General features: G+C 41.6%; 1 protein-coding gene across 7 annotated transcripts in view; it reads right to left on the reverse strand.

The window, feature by feature from the left end:
* MAP2K4 (mitogen-activated protein kinase kinase 4) overlaps positions 1 to 25,232 on the reverse strand; it is a 99,836-nt gene that overhangs the window by 28,645 nt on the left and 45,959 nt on the right. For 4 of the 7 annotated variants that reach the window (XR_003501205.3, XM_027471520.3, XM_027471521.3 and 1 more), the window contains 3 exons: positions 23,934 to 24,029; positions 17,844 to 18,018; positions 7,661 to 7,780 (listed from right to left, as the gene is read on the reverse strand). Coding sequence is in view for 6 of the 7 variants with exons in the window: in XM_027471520.3 (XP_027327321.1) it covers positions 7,661 to 7,780; positions 17,844 to 18,018; positions 23,934 to 24,029 (391 nt within the window). In the remaining variant the exon portion in view is untranslated. Of the gene's footprint in view, positions 1 to 7,660; positions 7,781 to 17,843; positions 18,019 to 19,093; positions 19,141 to 23,933; positions 24,030 to 25,232 lie in introns of those variants that run through there. The other 3 variants (XM_027471522.3, XM_027471523.3, XM_021268450.4) reach the window with 2 other exon arrangements.

The following is a 25,232-nucleotide window of genomic DNA, read 5'->3' on the forward strand; positions in this document are numbered from 1 at the left end:
ACAAAAACACAAACATGCAAAAAGTACATACATGGAAATTAAATTAGGAAAAAAAAAAAAAGAGAGAGAGAGAGAGAGAGAGAGAGAGAGAGAGAGAGTATAGGCATTCTGGCAGTGCAGCAAAGCTCCCATCCCGTGCACCTCCAGTCACTTCTGTCTGAAGCAATCTGCCGGTGCTCATGTCAGCCAAGAGCAATTCTCAAGCTGTACTCAGATTAAAAAAGCTTGCAGAGCCATGTGTCTTAAAGCCAAAAAGGGGGGTTGTGCCCACTCAGAATGACCTCCTGGACACCATGAACACACACCGAGGAATGAACAGCATCCACCAAGGCCTGACTCCAGTCCAAGCACTTGGTTTTTTGGGAACAGAAGGGGCCAGCAAAGGTGGTATCAGTTCATCGCCCACCCAATGGAAATGGCTGGTACAAGCCTGAGCCCAGAGAACAAGCATTTCACCTGAAACAAAGAAAAAGACACTGATCAAACAAGCACTGTGCTGAACACAGAGGCTGAGACACTGCCCGGAGAGAGGCAAATGCAGCACAGTGGAAGAGGACACAACTGGTGTTTCAAGTGACTGACATGAGCCAGTCACAGAGAGAGACATGGAGAAAGGAGATCTCAGGCTGCTGGATAAAGGTTGGAATGGATGGATTTGGATGAGAACTTGATCTGATTTAAACTGCAGAAATTAAATTAGGTAACACATGCAAAAAAAAAAAAACTTTTCAACACTACAAACAAATGCAGACTGCAGCTATGGCACGTATCATCAAGAGCGGCTAAGAAAAGGTAAGTGGATGCACACGAATCAGGTGAAATTGGAACCACACCAGACCACTACAAACTATCCACAGCGAAAGCAAATACAGACTTAGTTCTACTGCCTGCAAGTTTGTTGAAGACATTGCTTCTATTTTGACCAGCTTTGCATTAAAAAATTGGTAATGTGCTATACTCCCATGCTGCTGTGCCAAGACTATAGGGAACTGGATTCATTCAAGAATGCCAGAATAATACCGACCACCTGCAGCCTCACGTTTGTGTCCCATCGCACTAATACGTCAGTGTCTTCAGTTGCCCAGGTTACAATGGGATCATGTTTGTACAGGAAAAGCAAACTGAAGTGAAACAACAAGCAAGGTTATCAGAGCTGCATCCATAACAAAAGCTTCACAGCATACTTTGTATGCCTGCAGGGTTGCAATGTGTGTGTGACTGAGCACTCAAACATGTTCGTGTGTAATCACAATACAAACTACTCATGATCAAAAGCACCAAAGGGAAAAAAATCAAGAGATTGTTTAGTTGCTGTCTTGAAGTACCATAGAATGATACAGAAATCCTGAATGGGAGCATTTATTGATCTGGTAATATTAAAATCTACCTGATCAACGTGAGTTCCTGTCAGCAAGATCAGTGAAGAAAGATGACAGCTTTTCGATTACGCAGTTTCATTAAGACTGGTGATGAGACTGAAAATCCTACAAGTTTTCATCTCTTCTTGAGACTTGAAAGGACTTACCTAGAAGCAAAGTTGATGAATTTTACTGGGAACAAAGAGGAAGACTGGCAGGAGCAACTACATACTTGTCATCCAGCCCCTTTCTTAGCAAATTATACAGAGAAATGCTGATGTGCATGAGAAAGTTCTGCTTCACCTTGAATTGCGAAGACAAAACTATCTTAACAGAAGTTTATCTTCAATTTATGCTTCCAGGTCAGGTTGATTTTCAGGTTGATTTCTGATTAGAAAATGACAAAGGAAACATTTTTTCTCTTCCAGCCATAGCTATTCTTCCAAAGAACTATATTTTAGTCCTTTTCAGGTACTAAATTACCAGGTACTAACGCACTTCTTGTAGGCATACCAAAAAATACCCAGGAATGCCCTACACTTACTATTTCATTCAAAGTACCACTGCCTATGCTCCAGGACATACACAAAAACTGTGTCTTAACCAGCAACTAGGCTGCTTCAATTCCTGAATGCAGTGTCCTTAGTTCCCAGCCCACAACTGAGCATGTCACAAAGATGCCACTAGGCTGAAAAGCAGCTTGGCACTAAAAGGACCTGGGGTCTTGGTGGACACCAAGGTGAACATGAACCAGCAACATGACCTTGCCACAAAGAAGGGGAATGGTATCCTGGGCTGCATTAGACAAAGCATTGCCAGGAGGCTGAGGGACGTCATCCTTCCCCTCTGCTCAGCACTAGTGAGGTTAGTTAGACCTGGAGTGCTGGGTCCAGCTCTGGGCTTCCACTACAAGAGACATGGAGCTACTGAAGACAGCCCAACCGAGGGCCAAAAAGATGATAGAGTTCAGCCTGGGGAAGTAGCAGCAGCTCGGGGGAGGGGGGGGATCTCATCAATTTGTATAAATACCTGAAGAGAAGGTGCAGACAGAATAGAGCCAGGTTTTTGTCAGTGGTGCCCAGTGCCAGGACAAGATTCAGTGGACATGAACCAGAACACAGGAAGCTTCCTACGAATGTCAGGAAACACATGATAGTGCAGGTGACTGAGAATTAGCACAGGTTGCACAGAGAGGCTGTGGAATCTCCATGTTCAAAAGCTGTCTGGACATGGTCCTGGGCAACCTGCACTAGGTGGCCCTGCTTGAACAGGTGAGTTGGACTAGACGGCCACCAGAGAAGATCCCTTCCAGCTTCAACAAGTCTGTGATTCTACAAAATCAATACTTGCGGATTTATCACATTAGTGCAGGGCAACCTTTTACACAAGTAGCATCTATACTAATGAGAGAGAATCAAGACCCTCATCATCCTCCCTTTTCCTTACAAGACACAAAGGAACTTTTCCTAGAGACTGGGGACTGCTTGCTTGCGCAGACACCTCAAGCACTTCCAAAACTGCCAAAGATTTCCATAGTCAAGTAGCATGTTGGACATCTCCAAAGAAATGCTAAAGAGATGGTATATCACATACGGAGTCTTAGTCAGGTGGAAGAATTATCTTTATTGTACCAAGCATACATGAAGATTTTGAAATAACAAATACTACAGATTTAAGAGCCTGTCTGAATGGCATGTCTTCTGCTGGCACTTGAGACAGTCTTGAAAAGTCTTTGAAATGGCTAGCAGCTATTCTGAATATTGTACTTATATCATATAATTGACAGAGATCTTAGGGGGTGCAGAGACAATTCTACCTCAGACTGAGAATGCAGGATATTGGCAATATTTATTCCTCTCCTGTTTCTTTTTCTAGTTGTGGCTATGTCTTGTCACAGAGAAGTTAAACTGACTGTCATTTTCTTTTTCTGAATGCTTCTGTGCAGTACGAAATTTCATGGAATATTAATTACTTTCATTCATCACCAAGTTTTAACTTTTTATCAATTAAAAAAAAAGTTTTTGGAGAAGTCTACAAAGGTCATATAACCTGAAAATTCCTGTACATCTTATAGTTTTGAACTGAGTGCTTATTGGACCAAAACCCCAGGGAGGGGTTTTAAATACTGCTTTCATGAGTTGGTAACAGCAACTACTTAAGGAAAACAATATATGTAAGACGAAAATACTTTCCAGGGCACTGCAAGTGACATTCCAAAGCACCTTCCTGTGAGCACCTCAAGAAGAGAACACAGAGCTGGCATCAGCTGACTGAGGATATGCTCACAAGTCACATCAGGAGCAGCACTGTGCTACTGGCATACCCACACTGTCTCTTCCCTCACACCAGCAGGTCTCATGGGGTACTTTACCTGGCTTCCCAGGCTTACTTTACAACTTGCAATGAGTTCTGCATTGATCAAATTTGTCAGTTATTTAGTTTGTTTAAACTTGGCTCAGTTGCACTTGCACTGCGTAGAAGTCACCGCTGCCGTCCCAGGTCAGACAGGGCTTTTTTCCTCTTTCCCTCTTGAGAAAAAAAAGTAACAAATAGTTGCTTTAAACAAGTAGCTAACGTGGTCATGATAACCAATGAAACATTCCCAGCCTTAGAGGAACAGTCTCAAACTAAATTAGTTGCAAAGCCTGAGGCAGACACACCAGGAAAGACAACTGCTTTTTTCTCAGATTTCTGCCTTCCAAACAGTAACTCCGAGGGAGAGAGTCTCGGGGTCAACCATGGCAGACGTATGGTTCAGCCGGTGCCACAGTGACATCAAGGTCACAGCTTCACAGGTCCAGCAACAAGATATGGACTGAGCAGTGTGCTCTGCCATAATACACCATGGGTTAAGATGCTGTCGGCTGAGGGACAACCACCGCTACTTCCCAGAGAAGACTCATTCCTGAGTCAAGTTCCCCTGAAGGGTGATGGTTAACAACACTTGGCATTCATGCCCTGTCTGATTTTCACATCTCGATGGTATCACTGTAGCTTATTGTACTCAAACTTTTCAAGAGGATGCTTCAAAATGGTCAAAACTGCCAAAGACCAATTAGTATTCAAGGGGAAAAAAAGATTTTTTATTTATTTTTTTTTTTAAACCTTTGCAAATCAAAACTTGTCATACTTAGGAGAGGCTGCCACAGCAACTTCTCTGTTTACAGTTGTTTTCCTAACTGCAAGCTGGAATATATGTCTGTCCTCAAATTAAGTCCTTCAACAGTTTTGTCCAGTTTGGTTTACTACTACTACTCCCTGACTGTCAAGACTCAGAAGCTGAGCTCTGTTTCTCAGCACAAACAGCTCACTCTTCCAGACAGGCTTCCTGCCTTTCAAAACAGCCCAGCAGCTGTCCTGCTGCCCTCCCTGAAGCCTTCTTGCTAATTATTTGATTGTGAGAGCTGCCTACTCAGCATTCAAGCTCCTCTGAAGAGACTCAAAGTGAAGTCTTTCACCCTTTAGGAGCAGAAGGAAGATGACTTCTCATCTGTAGCTCAGTCTATCCCCAGAGAATCTGAGTCCTGGCTCAGAGCAAAAGGTCCCAAAAGGATGTGTCTTTTGGAATGTTTTTCCTTACTTTTCACCTTGAAATCCAGGAACAAAGGGCTTTGTTTACATGTGTCTTGCTATAGGACTTCCTGAGAGAGGAATCTTTAGTAACGTCCCACATGTTCGTATACTCTAGACGATGGTGCAGCAGTGAGCTGGATCAGTTACTTTGTGAACGAAGAGCAGGAGGGTGAGACAGGTTCAAACATACTGGCGAAATTCTTTTTTCCCCTTAAATACTTGCTCTCTCTGCTTTCTCTGCTGTCATAGTTTCCTGCCTTTAAAAAACTTAATTAACGTTGGAGCATGTAATTAATATGACAAGACAGACAATCTCATCCAAGTCTATCTATCAGTTTGTCTTGCATACCTCTGAGGTGTGTGCCAGCCATGACAGACTGAGGAGAGGGGGGAGTTTGCTTCCATTTCAGAAACACACACCACCGATGCTGAGGGTGTGGGCAGAGGGGATTTCAGGGACAAACACAATATACCCCTGAGTGACCTTATTGAAGTCTTTCCCAGAGCACCCAAAGAATGCTGCCTGGTTGCAGGAAGACAGGATTTTTTTGACAAAACAAAGGGTGCAGCAAAGACCAGGCTGACAGTTGGATGTTGATCAAGGTAGGTTTCTGTATTATTTATGTATGTATACTTACATTCTGAGATGCGCCTCAAGTAGCAGAGGTGACATGCTCTCGCAGTTCTGAACATGTTGCTCATCAGCAATCTGGCAAGATATTGTCTTGCCCAGAGACTTTTCTTCAAACCAGCTGACAGCCTTATCATTTGTATTTCAGCAAAGCTGCAAACTTTCAGCCAAGGCTGAGGCTCCACACTTGCTAGGAGTTTGAAATGCGTGAACAGGGACAACACCTTCTCACTCAAAGTGTTCAACAGATAAGACCAAGCAAAGCATGAAAAAAGTAAATTATTTTAATCCTTATTCTAGGAACTGAAATTTAAAGCCAGAGGAATAAACTGACAAAATAACAGAGAAAGATTCTCCAGAAGCGGAAATTAAATATTCAGTCCCAATTTGTGGTTTTAATTGCCAGATTCACCTTCTCCCTCTCAACAGCTCTCCATTAATGCCCCAACAGACTCTGCATAGGTTGCTACCAGATAATAAGCAAAGATGAACAGCAGCAAGTAGGTCTCTATTTTCCTTCTTCCCTTGGGTAGGTGTACAGGATTTAGACTCAATTAGAGGAAAACAGGCAAGCATGGCGTAAGACTGTCCAGGCTGTATGCAGAATGCCAGTTTCCCAACTGTTTTTTTTACTGGTCATTCAAATGCAATGGGAGTACCTGAGCAAGGCACAAAGAGAAAGGAGGACACTTTCTGTGTCCCTGCAGCAAAATGTATTCTCTGAAGTACAATAAGTAGATGCTAAAACAGTCACAAGCACTCAGTGATTAACACTATATTCCTGGACATGAATAAGTGAACTATGTCAGAATTAATTACAGTCAGCTTACATAGATTTTGATGCTCTAATTCTGGTCTTCACTTTGTATAATTCATGAAGCATCATATTGAATAACACACTCTACAGCACATACAATATCTATATGCATAAAAGGTCCAAGCAAAATGCCAGGCCCTAGGGTGGCTATTGCAGATATTGCTCCTTTCGAGAGCACTCATACAATTTTGGTCTCCATCCCAAAAGGACAGAGTAGAACTGGAAAAGATGCAGAGAATGGCAAGAAAGATGATCAAAGGTCTGGAATAGATTCTACGCATGACACATGTTTGCACTTTTCAGTCTGGAGAAGACGTAACAGAGATACGGCAACGGTCCACAAAATCCTCAGTGGCTTAGAGAGAATTGGTAAGGAGCAACAACTAACTTCCTCTTCAAATACAAAAACTAGGGAAACCACTAGGGGCACCATTCAGAACAGCAGAATGAAAATTCAAAATCAATCAAAGTGACTGGCCTTCAAGTGACAGACAGACTACCAAGGGAAGTGCCTCTCAGGGAGCACCAAGGATGCAAAAAATGTACATGTATCCACAGGGAAAACAAACCATTTACTGGACAAGAAGTCTAGGAAGAATCATTAAGCAAAAGATAGCATGCAGAGCTCAGAAGACATTCAGGTACGTACAACTGAAGGTTATGGCAAAGTATCACATGTGCTTCTTTAAGCAGATCCTTTGGGCCATCGCCAGAGACAGGACCACCCACTGGTCTGACCCAGCCAGGTCGCTTATTTTCTTACACATCTGCAGGTACAAGCCACTTCAAGGAAGAGGCACTTCAATTATGAGTCTCTGACACAGCCCTGGTATGTACATATGTACAAATATGTATCTGATCACAGCAGCCACCTTTATTACAAGGACACTGAGTTTGCACGCATCCTCCATATGGTCATATCTGATTACTGACACAAATCACATTTGTATTCAAGCGCAGTGCCACAGAGCTGTGCCCAGCCCAGCAGTGCAGGGGGGAACCACAAGTTCATCAAATGAGAAAAACAGGAGAGAAAGAGAGACTGAAATATGCAGACAGACCTAACAATGAATGGGAATAGCATTTATGTGTTCAACACTACTCAGACATCTGGATATCTTGGTTAAACAACCTTGATGAAAGGTACCAAGCTAAAAATCCTAACATAAATTAACATTCTCTTCCTTATTCCGTGTTGGCAACTTCAACAAAAAAAAAGGTCAAAAAAACAAACAAAAACAAAAAATTCTGCTATAAATGAAGCAAGTTTGGAGTTCCCACCTCTCTGAAGAGCGCACCATAAAACTGAACAATATACGGGCAGTCACTGCTTCGCATTACTACATCAAGGTCCATCAGAAGCTGCTTCTGTTCTTTTTCATCCACTGTCGACCGAATTCTCTGAAAGAGGAAGAGTGGCAGAGACTTTATCACTTACATGCCATTCCTGTATCTTCAGAACCACTACTGGAGCAACGTGCCAGGGACCCCAAACCCAAAGCTGAGCAGGCAATCCCCAAGGCATGATAAAACACACTCAAGAGAATTGAACCATTTTCAAATCAGAATTTTAACTGAAAACCCCAAAAGCCATCAATACAGACTATAAAATCTCCAATCAAATTTTACTCTTATGAGCATCAGCATTTTCAGATGAAATGGCAGCATGAAATTAAAGAGCAAAGATTTCATTGAAACCTACAGTAAATCAATACATTCAGGTTATCATTTCAAAACATTCCCATGGAGTTCTTAGCCATGTTGGATGGGGCTCAAAGACTGATTTGATATTTAACCAAGGAACATTATGTTTGAAATGACTAAGAAAAGCAAAGAAGGCAAAAAGTTTTCCTACACCTTGCCTTCACCATGGCTGGCACATTGGAAAAGGCCCATAATGTAATCGAGGGAACACATTGCTCTGGTAATGCTAATGGTGGGCAACAGTCCTCCTCATAAAACTAACAACTCTACCTTTACTGGCATAGCTAACACTAACTATGAAAGATATAGATTATATGCTGTATGTTTAAAAATGTATATATACCCGCTATACTTTATAGTGTATATATAAGGAAAACTCTGATTTGGGCTTGAAAGAGCAATTTAAGTTTGAAAATAAAAAAAGAGCACACATCAAACCATGAAGCTCATTAAATGAAGGATGGAGGAGTCCATCCACAGCTTTTCATGTAATTTTACAGATATTTAGCATCTTGCACTAATTAAATGCATTATCTGAAACACTAGTGAGTAAAATAATGACACTGAAGAACTGAGTCACACTGAGAAATCATCAAAAAGCAAGAAAAAAAAAATGACAAGTCCAAAGCAAGAGAAACAGCCTGGACCCTCCTTGTGGAGAAAAGCTATCTGGCTATCCAAGAAAGAAAAAAATGTTCAAGGTTGTGGGAAAAACCTGCATGATACCAAAAGCCAGTCCCACTGAAACTGTTTGGCAGAGCTCACTGCCCTGTGAGCAGCTGCTGTTGGCAGCAAGACCACAAGCATTAGCGAGCACAAGGCTAAGCATATGAAGGTACTTTAAAGGTTGGCTGTTCCTATTACATCACTTGAGATTATGAGTGCATTATTATGTACCTTTGGACTATTTTGTGATGATCCACACAAAGTGAGGACTGTATGGAGACTACAATTTCCTTACCTTTGCTGTATCCTGGTATTTTGGTATTTCCCCATTCATTCGTTATGTTCTAGCGGTTCTAGTTTGGCCTAGAACAGTAATTGTGTTCATACTGCCCTTTTCCCTCCCAATGAATTCTAGAGTACTAGGGAAAACTAGTAAGAGCCTTGCCCAGCACACCCACGATCTGTAACATCCACACCTTGTAATGTCACTGAGTGGGTGGAATTTTGTAGTTGCAAACAGAGCAAGACAACAGCTCAAGGGACTAGTAATGAAACTAAAACTCTTCACCTCTAGGTCACTGGTTCAAATCTGTTTCGCAGAAGTTTAGTCACATAAGTGAAGAAGGTCTGATAAGTTCAATCATTTCTTTGTCTTGGATGTACATCATATAAAGCTCTTCAACCCTGTGCTGACATATCAAAGGCTAAGAAGATTAGAAGTCTCTGGATAGCACATCAGCAGCACTGTATGAAATAATAATGATGTTGCTCTGACCTTGATAGAAGATGATGGATGCCAAAGCCACTGTGGTGGGACCTCTGAGGAGCAGTTTTGTCTCCCACTGAGATGCTACCCACTCCTCTGAAAATTTCACAAAACAGGTAAGAAGCAATACCAAAAGGTCTTTTCTCCATACTGTAACTCACAGCTCTCTTCTGTGCCAATTCCATTAACTCCTTTCCCCCAAAAACCTTTCTCCTGGTCATCTCCTCAGACTCCCTCTGCATTCTTTTCACAGCTGCACACTTCTGTCTCAGCCATCCCTGTAGCATGCTTCTCAAATTCTACAACTTCACCTGAAAGTACCTCATCCCAACTCTGACATTCTCTGCATCTTCTCTGCTCTTACTTCTTCAAATCTGGAAAGCATTTGAGATATTTGTATGGAGAAGGTAATTTTAACGGCACCCTGGAACAACAGCCAAACCCAACAACTTCTTTTTCCAGCCACAATCTCCCCATGAAGAAATAAAAAGAGCAGGCAGAGGACCCCAAGGATGTACAGTTATGTAAAGGTTATAATACAGAACATCCCATGCGGGCATTGCACCCAAAGGACACCTTAAAAAGCCAACATAAACTCCTGATCAAACACTGCTTTGGAGACTGAAGGGGAGTCTTTTATGAGACTTCTGGATACCGGAGGTTTGCTAATTCAAGAAGAGCGCAAAACCCTTGGAGGCAACATGCAGCACAATGCTGAGCTGAGGTCACCCAGGCTGGAAAAGAAAACAGTCTTAATTCATCAGCTAAGAAGCAAGCATTCATGAGCAAAAGAAGGAAGAAAAAGCAAAAGGTGATGGAAGTCAACAGCAGCCAGTACTCAAACAGCACATGTGCCACAATGAAGACCTGCTACCTAACTCAGAGGCAGAGTGCAAGACACTGCAGCAGTACCCACAGACAGACTCTCCCAAAGACACAGGAGGCGGCAGGAAAGGAAGACAAGGAAGACAGCAGCCTGACAACACCATTTAAGATCAGGATGGACAAGTCTGACTTGGTTTCAGCTCTTATATCTCTCAGCCTGGTTAATCAATTGCATGCAGTTCCTGCCATGGCCAAACAGGCCACATATGGAAGAAGTGTTTTTGTAGTGGAGATTATAGAAAGTCTGATCTTTAGCAGTTTCTTGTTGGCCTTAAACAAACTGCATAAAATCCTTCAGAAGAAAATTCTCCAACCTTTTCAGCACAAACCCAGGTTAGGAAAAAGGTTTCTGATATCTGAAATAAGAGCTCTAAGTGATGATGGTCTGAACATCAAAAATGCTTGATGATGCTCTGAAACATCAAAATGATAAACTGTGCTGAGTGGATTGTACCACTCTCAAACCTTAAAACCTGACAGATCCCAGAAACCAGACCCAAAACAGAAGAGACATCACCCAAGTCCAGTATGCACAGGAAAAAAATCAGGTGCAGTGGGTAGCAACAAAGGGGAAAAGGGAAAGGGGACGGGACAAGCACCAAACTGAAAACCTACTTCTTGAGCCAAGAGAGAAAGCAGTGCTGTCCTGCGTACACAGCTCACAGGTGTGCTCAGCAGAAAGTCCTGCAGCAGCACCTGACAGTGTCGCCAAAGGGATGGGTGTTATCTGCAGGACAGCAAAGACCAAAAGCTACAAAATGAGCAGGAAGAAAGGGGTTTTGCCCACTTGCTGCTGAGGACAAGAACATTTACCTACCCATCCAAAACACTTTCAGTGCTGAAAGAAGCATGTCAGGTCTTTCACTGATAACAACTAGTCTCCCATCTCCTCTAATAAGGCTTACTTCCTCACCATTTCCTTTTAACCCTTACTCATTCACTCCTTTCTCAGTGTCATATCAGCATGGCTTGAAGCACTGTTTTCCCTAACTCTCAGACAGCTACCCAAACAGATGAGTGAAACAGAAAATTCTCCTCAATAAACCTTAAGTAGTCTACTCCAGGGAGGGTATCTAATTGTGAGAAGAATGGAAATGAAGATTTACAGCAGAGCCAGCTTGCAAAAATCCCAATACTTCTCTTCAGAAATCATATGGGAAACAGGAAGGTCAGAAAAATCTGTCCCTTGACTGAACTTAATACACTTATGTGTCAACTCAGAGGGCTTTTATGGGCTATCAGACATGCAGGAAAAAACTGATAAATTACAGAAGTATACATAAATACACCTGAGAGCAGAAGTTGTATATCTGATACATAACAAGCTATTTCAACTGTGAGGCAGCCATCAGCAAAATTCTGTGAAAGCCAAGGAAAGACAGACAAAACACCTATTTTAAAACTACAGATAAGAGAGCAAGCACTGACTACAAGGCAAAATGATGTGAGAGGCACTGTGTTCTGAACAAGAAATGGCTCCATAGCTTACAGACTTATCCAAGAAGAACAATGATCTTTTATGAACACTTTATAGGCTTGACATCCCATTGAATTTTATGTATCTCCAAACAGTGCCTTGGCCAGCTTCTCTGATACCCAACTGATCTTAGAATTGCTTCTGAATTTCTCAGGACAAGCGTAGATCAGAAGAAGCGGAAGACTACCTGAAGACTGGTCAAAAATACCACTAGACTAAACAGAAAACAAGAAACCAGCGACAAGATCTGAGGATGCTGGCTGGAACTGGAAACTAGACTAGGTAATATTGCAGAGAAAGACTGAATCAACTAGGTTGATTTATACAGTAAATATTGGAAGATACAGAAAATTCTGGTATGTAGCTGAAAATCACTGCAAATTCTGGGGTGGAAGAAAACTGAACAAAAGGACTGAGGAAAAAAATGCCCCTCTCCAGTTTTACTATTTTACTATTACTCCCTTAGTCATAGCTATTTTTGGCAGAAAAATCACAAGAGATGCAAGACTTTTCCATGGCCAAGGACAAGAAGCCTGAAGGTAAAGTGAAGCACAAGCCATCCTGCTAGTTTCTTGACAGCATATTTTTCAGCCAGGTCAAAGCAAGAGAACTGGAAGAGGAAGAAACTGGTAGAAGGTTCTAACACCATAAACCCAAAGGTCCTGGTGCTCCCTACTGCTGGAAAGAGAAGGCCTGTCGAGCATCCAGAGGTTCAGGAGGTTGAATGGGAGAGAGGAAGGTGAGCGCAGAAGTGAGCTGCACGTTCCTGCTAACCTCAGGCTCTTCACTGTTGTGCTCAGGCTTCTGGTTGGCACATGCACTACTGTACAGACTAAAGGTTGGCTATTTTAAATGCTTGGTAATTTACCTTGGGAACTCTTCAAACAAGAAAACCTCCTAGCCTTCTAAGGCCCTTTTAAGTACTCTGGCTAATAAAATCCACCCTATGTATTTCCTATGCTATTTACGTAGTAAGCAGAGGATGCTGCTCCAACAGGGAGAATACTTCCTAACATTCATTCAGATTGGGGGATTTTTCATTTATGTATTTTTTATCAGTCTGGAAAACCAAGCATGCCAAGGATTTTTTGAAGACCCTTTTTGTGTGAATGAACATCCTAAAGGGAAAATTCAGGACAGAAGGACAACCCTCAGCTGCTTGGTGAGCTTCCCAAGAAAAACAATTCACCTGAATAAAATGGAAGTTTTCTGAAGATCCTCTGATCTGCTAGACAGTCTGGTTCTTCAAATGTTTCATGAGGATACCACACAAGATGCGTTAACCCTCCCTGGAGCAGCCACAACAACATATGGTGATACTGGAGGGCACACACAAAAGGGGACTGGAGAACAACACATGTGAAGCCTCTGGGATAAGATCAGGAGTGACAGCAGTGCAACAGATCCTGAGAAGGGACCAGGGCTCTCTGCAGAGCAGACAAGCTTCGGAGATTATTCACGAGACACTTACGAATTGCTACAGACTGAACAAAAACAGACTGAAGACTAATTGAGAAACCAGAAATAAAGTCAAAAGAAATTAGGTGGAACTGGAAGCTGCACTAGAGAGAACTGTAGCACGCAGGTAAATGCATGCCAGGGCAGACACTGCTTTCAAGGAAAACAGAGTCCAGAAGAGAAACCTGCCAAGAAGCGAGGAGTTAATGTAAAAACTGGCCTTGCAATGATAAATGTGCACAGAGCTGGCAGTGGACAGAACAGGGCTGTCTTCTATCACACTTGGAAGAGTCATGAACTCATATGTCAATAAATGCTCAAGAAAATGAATAGTGGTTTTGTTTGTTGTTGTTGGTTGTGTTTTTTGTTTGTTTTTTAAGTGAGAGGAAGATCACAATGCCAGCTGACCCAGAGCAAACAGGAACTTTGAATCTCTAGGAAGACCTGTAAGAAAAAACGGACTTAATGAACAAGATGATTCTTATTATGATCTTGCAAACATAATAAAACACTTTTCATGGAGAAAAATTAAAAAGGTTGGATACAAATCATCAGGGTTGCATTCCTCTTTTCTTTATCACCCCCATTCTTCCTGATGGCCCTAGAAAGAGGCTGTCTATGAGATAAAAGGTAAGCAATCCAAAAACATCACACCAAAGACCACAACTATCTGTTTCCATACAAGATCACATCCCCCAGACTTCTGCAGCCAGCAGCCTGACAGGTGTGAGCTGCCTGCTCCTCTAGCCATGTCCTGCTGCTCCAGCCTTCAGCCCACCCCTGCAGATACATGCCATGGCTTTCTGTTATTTAAGTATGTATTTCTGGAGGCACAGAGTGACAAAAGCTGAAGAAGAGGGAGGAGCAGGACTGGGCACAAAAATTCATCATCAAAGCTTCTCTCTGAGTAATGCTGCATCAGCCTAAAGCTCTGCTGAAGTGGTTTTACACCAGCGACATGAAGCGGCACATTCTCCTCCTCCGCCACTGATGCTGGAGTACCAGATGAAAGCTTTCTGATTCAGCCAGGGGCCTGGCAGCAACTAGACGCCCTCATTAGAGGTGCCAGGATTACATCTGCCAAGATCCATATGTTGACTGATCAGGCCAAACTGCATAGAAGAGGAAAATGAAACAGAATTGTGCCTCCATCTGCAGATCTCAAGTTATTCAACAAGAGGGGCAGCAAAAGGGCTTTGCTTGGACAGTTCAGGGAAAACAAAGGACACCAAGCAGAGTGAAAGCAGAAGGCTAAACTAAACCACACTTCAAGGAACCAAAGATGCAAAGCACCAAGGAAATGGCATGATAAGCTAGAAAAAGACAGAGGAAGGAGCTGGAAACAGGATTTGAGGGTCTGCTACAGCAGCCGCATTTGCTCAAGCCTCAGAGGTGAGCAGGGTGAGTGCCCAAAGCTGCCAGGCTTTGGGTGCAGCTGGAGCTGAAAACTCCAGCATGGAGGAAAGGAATTAATCTTTATCTGTTCTTTACTATATAACTGCAGCACACTTGTCCAACAAGCAGGATTTGAAACTGTGTGCAGAAGAAGGGGCTGACAAGCCACAGTCTGAAGATGGTAAGTGCAAACAGGACGTGGCCCTCTAGAAAGAAGTGGGGTGGGAAGATACCTGATTGCTCCAGAAATCTGCCATGGGTAGTGATGGAGGAGAATGAAGGTGCAGCTGGAAGAGGCCCACACAGCAATTTTCTCTGCATCTAACTAGCAGCTTCTAGAGCCATCTCTGTGCTTCACTCATCAGTACGGAACAGCCAAAAGCTTTTGGCTTGCAGCCTCTGAAAACCTGTTTCCTCTTGCTGAATACCATTCCAAGGATGATCTGCCTGCTGCACTGCTGTTACTGTAATCAGCTCTTGGGGATGCACAGGAGAGGCACAGCAGCACCACCAAGTACCCAGAGACACTGGCTTTGAAATTTAGTGTCATTGATGCCATGCACACAGCACTGTGCCACACCACCAAGTTGCAAGCAGGTGTCCTTTAGATCACAGCTAGGACTTCAAATCACTAGACTGACATGTTTTGTTCTCAAACAACCTTGAAAGTCCCGGAAAAAAATAGGTAATTTCTAAACCTTTTTCTCTTACAGAAGTATTTTGAGCTGAAAGAGAATAAAACAAGTGTTTGCCTGTAGGGTAAAGAAACACCATAGGGAGAAGTTAGTTTATATGAATGCATGTGAGGAGCTGGGTCTTCAGATGGCAACAGCTCCATAAGCCATCAGGACACCATAGGCTTGAGGGAAACAGAGAGCAGAAGATGAACAGCCCCAGACACAGATGGCCCATAAGGCAGATTAAGACAGAGCAGGTTAATGCACAACCCAGACTGCCCCAAAAGCAACAGCCATCTGAGAAAGAAAAGGCTTGGAGTACTTTGAGTACATGAGCACTTTGATCAGCTAGTAACTCTTTCAGAATCAGCTGTCCTGAAAACCTCATTACAACTGCACCATCCAAGCTTTGGAATAGCTGTTCCTGCCCTGGAGACCTCACACACTGTTCCACCCATGGGCTTTCCTTTGCTCAGTTTTGTGTTTAATCCCCACTAGGCCCCTTGTTACTAACATTTTAGAAGTAGATACAGCTGCCCAGACCCTCCAGCCCTTCTTTCCTCTCCACGGAGAAAAAGGTGCCGCAGGCACCCAAGGGGTGTGTTCAGAGAAAAGAAGGTGGCATCATCCCAGCCCACAACCCTGACATTTCAGCATTCAGACAATGTAGAAGTATGAGGTTTGATTTGTTTAAAAGTGAGCCCCCAAGCCCAGCACCCCACTGGGGTTCAGCCCACCTCTCTTCACTCAACAGGTTGTCCAATGTCTTCTCCAGCTGTGTGCTTCAAGAACACAGCACTGCAGCTTCCCACCTCCCAGGTGGGAGCTGTACCTGCACTGCAGACCCTCCACACTGACAGTACTTTTCTACCATCTTTAAAGTCCCTTTGCAAACACTATCTGTGACAGAAGAATATCTATGCCAGTAGACACATCTCCTTCTCAGTAACATTAGCTAGCCCAGCAAAGCATTCTACTCAACACAACTATACCCACTGCAGAGCTTTTGAAAACAACCCCACTCAGCTTTAGGTAGGTTTTTATAACCCAAAGCCATCATGATTATAATAGTAAAACCTGTTGCCCAGGTCACACACTCTGGGCTTGAGGCTACAGGTGCCCAGGCATCATTTCACCACTTCAGTGGTTTTCAACCCATCATCTACAAACTCCATCTAGAAGCTCCACCAAAGGCAATTAGGAGAAACAGATCCTTAGTGACAGGCAACCTCTAGCTCCATTGGAAACTTCTAGGGATTCAAAAAAAACAAAACAAAACAAAAAAACATTGAAACTTTACTGCACTGTGATCCAAAAAGCTGTGAGACCTGGCCAATGATCCTACTACGATGAGGAAGTTGACATTTACTGGAGAACATCAAAAGTTACTCCAGTAGCCTGCACGCTTCAGACAAGTATAAGTTATAACCGTAGTAGCTAGAGCTGGGACTGCGACATGTCTACCTGCCACGTGAGACCAGCAGGAGTGAACATTTCCAGATTAGATCAGAGAATATTCCAAAGATGACAGAGAGATGAAAAAAGAGAGTGACACCAACTTCTACATAGCTCAAAGCTCTCTTCTACTCTTTCATGGGAGCACTTCCAGTTGATATCATCACCAGAGTTAAAAGATTGATGTCATGAGCTACCACTTAGAAGCTGCAAAGTAAAGGACGTGAAAGAGAGAAAATGGATGCTGTCCATCAAACCCAGCTCAATGGACAAGCAGCTCCTCAAAAATGCCTAGTGAGAAGCACTGCTACTGCAAGACAAAGATTACTCCATATTGCCCAGCTAGGAAATGAAGTTATATAATGTTCATGCTTTCATGGTGAGTTTTTGGGTAGCATAAGGTAGAAAATGGATAGTCCTGAAAAACAGTACACTTCCCATCTCCACAGTAGATCCAGCATGGTAAGAACAAAGCAAATATACTCCATCACATAACAGCAAGAGCAAAACACTCCCTAGAAGATTCTCATTTCAGTCCCTCCTGATGAGGATGTTAATTATTACATCATGGGCACATGCTTATAAAAAAGCAAATTTAAAGTCACTACCTTATTTCACAAAAGACACCAAAAAGCTACTGGAATGTCAGCTTGTGCCTACTACCAACCTAGTCTGTATCTGAACCAGTGACCCAGAGGTGAAAGACCCATGCCCCATTATCAGTCTCCAGAGACACGTGATCCCCTCAAAACAGTAAGTTCCTGATAGGCATCTTCAAAAGGGCACAAGCAATTATGAGAGCTTCACAAATCACTTGACAATATGCCCATTATACAATGCATTTTCAGCAAAAAGCAGCCTTTATATTGGAAATAAATAGAAAAGAGCAGTAGATGGGTGCTAGATGGAAGAACGTTAATTCTCCATCACATTTCATCCCTAATGGACTGAAGTATAAACGTAAGTATGGGCATCACCTACTTTAACTGCCATAATTTGCCCACTTGGTTTGTGGACCATTTTGTTGACAGAACCATAAGCGCCTCGTCCAATTTCTCCAAGGTCTTTCAAGTCCTCTGCTGTAAAATCCCAATGCTGTTCAGGGGAAATCTTCAATTTTCCTGATGATTCAATGCTGTGTGTTCTCAGTCTCTCTCTGTCAAAAATATTGGGAAGCAATTTTTCCACATTTTAAATAGTCTGTAAATTTCTCTTTTCAGCACTTGATTAAACATTAGAAGAGAGGGGTTCACAAAAGCTACAGCAACAATCTGACTCCATGAGGGATTTTGGTTGGGGTGGGGGGTGCAGGGGTGAGGGAAAATCTTAAATCAAAAATGACATATTGTTGCCCACAGCTTCAATTAATGTTAAGTTTCTCCAGCTGTGGAATGAAATTCAGTGTGTCTCATGTATTAGAGTCATTCTAATCAGTCATTAACACAGTTCTTTCTGCTTTGCACAAAATACATTAAGCTTAAAGCAGGATCTCATAACATGCAAAACCAAGAGTCTGAAGAGCACTCCCCAGCCCCACTTTCCCAAAGCTTTTGTTGCTCTACACCATTACGCTCTGCAGCAACTGCCTCGCTTTTAATCACGTTGCTATTCAACATGGGCAAGATCTTATGTTTGTATCAAGGGGACTTTAGAAAGAGAGCTCGCTCGTAATGGAAAACTGCAATTAATTTTAAAAACATTTTAGGTAGTTGTTTAATTTATTTAGAACAAACAAACAAAAACAAATAAAAATCCAATAATTTAAACTTATAAAAAAAAACAATACAAGCCGTTTGTGACATACAAAAACAAAAAGTGCCTGTTCAAGTGCATCTTTACCAAATGCCTAGATTACTGTTCTCTGGCAAGAATCATTTCTACTGAAGCCACCAGGATTTGTCCACATAAGAAATACAGAACAATGCCCAAATTTTGTAAGATAGTTCAACAGTTGTTTTAAGATGCCTCCAATTACTCATTCAAATGCAGCAATGCATTACTGAATTAGTAGGAAATGCACAAGTATTTTCAACACTTTTCACGCTAAAATGCCATGCAAAAATTCATTTTTTATTAATTAATTAGATGAATCACACATCTTTGGTCATGAAGTATGCCAAAAGCCTGAACTTCCTACTTTTAAAGTAGCATTAACAGTACTAAAGACAGTTCCCACTGCAGAGCACACCAATCCCACACAGATTTTAAAGCCAGCAGGTATTTTTGACCACCTTGTGAACGAGAGAGATTCTGTCAAACTCATCCCTTGGACTCTGATCACTTCACCTGAGTATTTGATCAAGCGACCACATGTTTGTCCAGGGTCCAATCATATGAGAACATACACGAGGTATTTGACCAAACACATCATGCTCATCAAGTTTATCAGCCAGAGGAATAAACACGCCACAGCTGATTCCAAGCTGGTAAATACAACAGAGCATTTGTCAATCAGCAGCTGCAAACACTACCCAGTTGGATGTGATGGTGGACCCAGCCTCCACCACATTTTATTTGGAACCTGGGTTTTGTGAGGGCAATGAGGTCAGGTCCAACGGTCAATTTACTGGAGCAACTAAGGTTCAAATGGCTTCATCTGCTGCACTCTGGCTTGCCTGGGATACTTTGGTTTAGCACTTTCCCGGTTTTGAGCAGCTGCACTTCCTGAACCTTTGACCCATTCAATAAACATTGTTACTGAATAGCTCCTCTCACCAATTTTATGCAGTCCCTCCCTGCTCATTACCCATCTCTAAAGTGAGTAGCTTGAGATTTTCAATCTGCTATTCTCCAAAGCGTCCCTCCAGCTTCACTGCCCTCAAGAATAAATCTGAGGAACCTACTGATAGTGCTACAGCACACCACAGATGTGACGAACACAACAGCCCGTAGAGGTGGCACCCCTTCATTAGTGCTATTTAAGTTCTTTGATTTTCTGTGCATTTGATTCCTCAAATTAAAATAGTGCATTTAGTGGGGTTCTCCATTAAATCTATTTACTAAAGAGCAAGGAATGAAAATCAGGCAGTAAAGTAAAAAAAAAACAAAATAAAAAAAGAAAAAAAATGTAAAACAATGAAAAGAAGGGAAAAAAAAAGAAAAGAAAAAAAGGAAAAGGAAAGAAACGCGACCTCCAGACTTGCCACCTATCTTGCAGGCAGCTTACACTGGAAGCTGCATGAATCAGTCACCATCTAACTGCTCAACCATACCACTTTGTCAGTACCATAAAAGTAATTCTAGTTTTGATGGAAGAATGTAGGTGATGAGCAACATGCTGAGGAGGGACCGGCAAACGAGCATTGCATTTCCTGCCTACCTCCTTCCAACTGGAGGGCAGGAAGAAGCAAGACCATTTAACAAGAGATAAACCCTGCTCTAAATGGCAGGGAAAAAGAAAGGCAAAGAGGTGCTTCCAGGAGGGAGAAATGTGAGACTGGATTTTCTGAGCAAACCCTTTCCTATCACTTGAAACAGTACTTCCTATTTAAGTTCTCATAAAGCTAAAAATCTTTAAATGTTGACATGGTTTATTCAAAGAAAGCAATCAAACCTGTCTCCAATCTTCCCTTTGTCTGTTTTACTGCCCAGAAAACTTTGCTTTTCTTACTCTACATCAGAAAAGAATTCAAATTTGATTTCTCATTACACAAGAAGCCTGTTTCTCCCCAGCTGTAGTGTGAAAGCAGATCTATGTCATTGTTCCCACAGCTGTGGGATGGCTGTTTCAGGCAGCAGGGAAGAAGACAGGAGCTAGGAAATAACGCCCCTCCCCTTAAGGTTTCATTGAGTGCCCTCTGCAGCTGTATTCTGGTGCAAAGTAATGTAGCTCCCAGGAACCCAGGGGTTTAAAATGAGATGTATTAGCACAGTCCACTCAAAAAATCTCATACATTTTAGCTTGGCTTAATTTCCATTATGTATTTATGATGCCATCAGCTTTGTACAGCAATCAGACTTCCTGCCTTTTTTTTTCCCTTCCAAATACCCAGAGAAATGATCAAATAACCAAATGACAAGCTTGACAGACATCAGACATTTTAATTTAGATTTTGCTCATTTAGGGAATTTGTCAAATGTAAACAATGCAGTTTTCCTTTAAGCAGCATGGCCTAACTTAACAGTCAATAACTGGAATGTAATGATTACTTTCAGCATTAGAAGATGATGGTTGTTTATGTTAGGAAATTTTCACAGTAAATTCCCCCCAAATAGTTTTATATATATATATATATATATATCCATGCCAGGAAAGCAGCTCAAAATGCAAATCTAGTACATAGACTCTGCACTGACATAAAAGAGGAATTGTCTGATGTAAAATAGAATAAAGAATAAATAAGTCACCAATGCAGTACATCTGTCACTGGATTTGCACTACTGTAGATACATATGTAGATAAATCCACAAGGCAGACAAGCTCCCAAAGTACTAAAAAGCACCTGCCTAAATCCTGAGCTTGCTTTAAATATCAGAGAGGTAACCATATAGAACAGTGTCTAGTGAAGGTGAAAACCAGTTAATGGCCAGTTCCTGTTTCTGCAACAGATCAGGCTGCAGTCAGTTTCAGTCACTGCATTTAGCACTCCTCTGTTTGCACAGCACTGAGCAGACATAGGTCTCCTTTTAGCATTTCATTTTTTAAACTGTGCAATCTGAATCTTTCTAAGGCCAGGAATGTTGGACAAAACTGGACATAAATACTGCAAACGATCAAAATGCCTAAAATGGACTAGTGTGACTTTATTTTTTGAACCATGCATTAAAAATCTTGACAAGAAGACTAGATTCACATAATCCTCAAAGAGTTACAAGTAGGATTTTCAAGTGCACCTAGGGGACTAGCGGTGCTGTTGACTTGTCCAGGAATTGAGCTTCAAATTCTTTGTCTTGCCTCTGAAAAGTTTTAAACGTAAAAAATAAAGAGTGATCCTAGGCTCTGGAGGTCATTGTGATTACTGCATTTGAAAGGCACCAAGGTATTGGTCTTACTGCAGATGGTTACTGTGCTTGTCACAGCAGTTATTCCAGGGATTAGGAACACTAAGGAAGACAACAACTCTTCCAAACAGTTCCCCTTTGTCAAAAATAAACCCATTTGTGGGTCCAGCTTGGCAGGAGGCACGCAGACTGCTGGCGCCAGGCACTGCAACTGGGCCAAGGATGGTGTTACACAAACTTGGGACATGGGTTTGTTCATTGCAGGCTTGGTGAACTGGATCCACGCGGGAAGGTCTGCCCCAGAGAGAGGCCCAAGAAACCTCCTGGGAAGAACCATGAAAACATTTGGAAGCTTTTGGACAGACTGTTAGTTCCCCGAGCACCTCATTGCAGGGATGCCAAAATTTTTTAAAACAAGCATTTCTTTGGCATTAAAAAGAAGGACTTTGGTGAGAAGCAGAGAAAAGTTGGTTGATTTTTTAGGCAAAACTGAAAATTATCAGACATGAAGCAAGGCCAGAAAGATGCTATGGGTAACCATCTCCTTTACTAGTTATTTATTATTTATTATTTAGCTAAGAGTTCTGCAGGATTCAGAGCAAAAAAGCTCAAAAAGTTGAGGGATTCAACATTAGAGTTGATATGAATAAAACAAAGCTGCAGAGTCAAAGAGATCTAGACAGTCCAACTGTGTTTCAAAAGTCCGCGTAAGGCCAGATCTTTTGAAAGGAGTATCTCATTAAAACTCCTATTTACACTACGGTTAATAAGAATATATTCTAATTCTCCATAAGTTTGGTAAAAAGCTGCTTGACATGATGAGATTTCAGCAATTGTTTTGTGGTCAACATGGTCAATCAGCATAAGTTTCCATGCAAACTGCAGAGTTTTAATAATACAATGCATTGTTCATAACTTCAGAGTGAAAACGAGGCTTATGACTTTGGCTAACACATTTCTACCAAGTCTTTCAGATAGCCCAGAGAGATCGTATACCTTCTGTCTAACTGTCTGTGTCATTCATAAAACAGTTTTCATCCCCTGCAAGCAAATGCTTATAAAATAGCAACCCAATTTTAAATACCATGGAGAAATCTCCAGAAGAAAAGCTTAGAAAAGCTGACAGGCAATGGAGGTCCTTTCAAGTGGGGCAGAACTAAACTGGTTCTGGCCTCACCCATGCAAACTATCCTGAAGCTCAGTTCATCAGTTATCTTTAAGAACAGATTCTTATGCATAAAGAAGAGATGCAGAAAACTTATCAAAGGAAGGAAATGATTTAGTTCTGCATCTCATACCTACTCAGTTTAAAACCAAAAGCACACTTGCTCACTTTCATTATTTTCTTTATGAACAAGTTGCCCCTAATGTTGCTCTGGCTTTCTCTGCTCCTCTAGAACTTTAAAAAAAAAAAAAAAAAAAAAAAAAGAGAGAGAGAGGTATTAACAAAAGCATGGAAGTGTCCGCAGCCTCTTTCACAGTCCTTGAGTCTAGCACACATTCAAGCCTGCTACAATTCTCACTAACTTAAATGGGGTTTGGCTGAGACTTTTAAAATGTCAATATTTTGTATTAAGCTCCTCTGGTAAACTACTGAGTTACAACAGGTTTTGATTAACCTTGCCCTTGACACAGAGGAAACCTCTCAATTCATTATGGTGAAACCTGTACTGAATTTAACTGAGTACATTAATCTCAAACTCATTCTGACTTGGAGATGAGCCAGACTGCCACACATTTGCTGAATGCAATGCGGCTGGGTATTCAAAGCTTAAACTGGCTTCAAGAATTTCAGAATAACACTGAAAAAAAATGAGCTAATTAATTTAAACAATCCTTCTGAGAATGCTGACTCTTTTTCTGAAACATTACATTTCCTGAGCCATGCTCAGCTATCCATGAAAGAACAGGAAACAGAGACATGAGCACATCAGTAAGAATCAAAGGAATCTGAATATATTTCTTAAGTAGTTTGTAAAGTGATACTGAGATGCAATATCATTAATTAGCATTACACAAATATTATTCATGGAATGACACTATTCCTGAGACATTTCCCATTACTTTAAAGATGCCATTTTTGCAGGTATGAAAAATATTTGACAATGGCTAACAGACAGTTAAGCTTACTGTAGCCTGCTGGAAAGTTTCTGGATGAGGTCCGCTTCTCTCCTTTTGAAACTGAACGGGACAATGTGATTACTACCCAGTGTTGCTTGTATATCACTTCAGCCAGGAAAAGTTGTGAAAATGACAGGAAAACATGGTACTGTTATCACATGACACAACAACATATAACACAATTCTCAACTAGTCATGCTACCTACGGAGTGGTTAGCATACAAAACTAGTTAGCTATGTATTTTTCTTCTAGTTTCCCCCTAAATAATCTCCTCTCATTGGGAACAATGTAGGTATCTGATGATTCAAACAGTATTTTAACACATTAAATCGTAAGCAACCCGTCTTCTTACAGCAATGTCAATTTCTATTTCCAAATGTAATATTACTATAATCAAAAACATGAATCATTGCATTTAATTTACTAACCAGATATCTACATACTGAGGCAACGGTATGTCACTAAGGCACATGGGCCATCACTGCACTGTTTTTCTTGTGATCTTAAAACAGAACTTACTAAAAAAAAAATTTATTTTTAAAAATCTATAGTCCATCCTGGATCCACCGATCTAGGACTGGTGGTCACTCCCAGATGGGCTTGTCATTCATCTTATCACATTGGTTAGTGAACAAATTTGCATGGCTTGAACAACAACATCCTTTCTTTTTAAGAGGTACATAGCTGACAACCCAAGGTTAATTACCACTCTGTATTATGACATTGTCTAAGAACAAAAATCAGGTTCTGTATCTCCAAGCTTCTCCAGTTGCTGGTATCTCACTGCCCAACACAAGGACCCGGTATCTCAGTATGGTTTTGAGAAGATGGGCTCCTGACAAGCACTTTGTGGAGGAGAATGAGCATTCAAGTACTCAGACAGATGACCAACGCAGATATCTACAAATGGTCAGCAAATTGTACTTATGATTTTGTCCAGCTCCTTGTTGGAAACAGTTGACAGCACTAGATAATGAGCACTTTGTTAATTCAACCATGTGAAAACTTTTTTGTTTTAAATACTCTAAGCAAGCAGTTTTACCAGTTTAAACTTTCACACATTATAAAATTCAAACCGTAGTCCAGGAAAGCTACAAGCTCTATAATTTCTGTTTAAGGATTTATTTTCTATTTGGGATAGAAAAATTTGGGCAGAAAAGCACGCCTTAACCTGAAATTCAGTGCAACTCTGGAAAAATGTACCTGGCAGTACTTTTTCTTCTGTGGCAGACAAGGACAGACAGGAGGCAAAGAATCACCTAACTGCAAGACAAAGATTTCTTTTTCAGTGAGATGCATCTGACAAG

Source organism: Anas platyrhynchos, chromosome 19 (assembly GCF_047663525.1).
Source record: "Anas platyrhynchos isolate ZD024472 breed Pekin duck chromosome 19, IASCAAS_PekinDuck_T2T, whole genome shotgun sequence".
In the NCBI taxonomy this organism is placed as follows: Eukaryota; Metazoa; Chordata; class Aves; order Anseriformes; family Anatidae; genus Anas; species Anas platyrhynchos.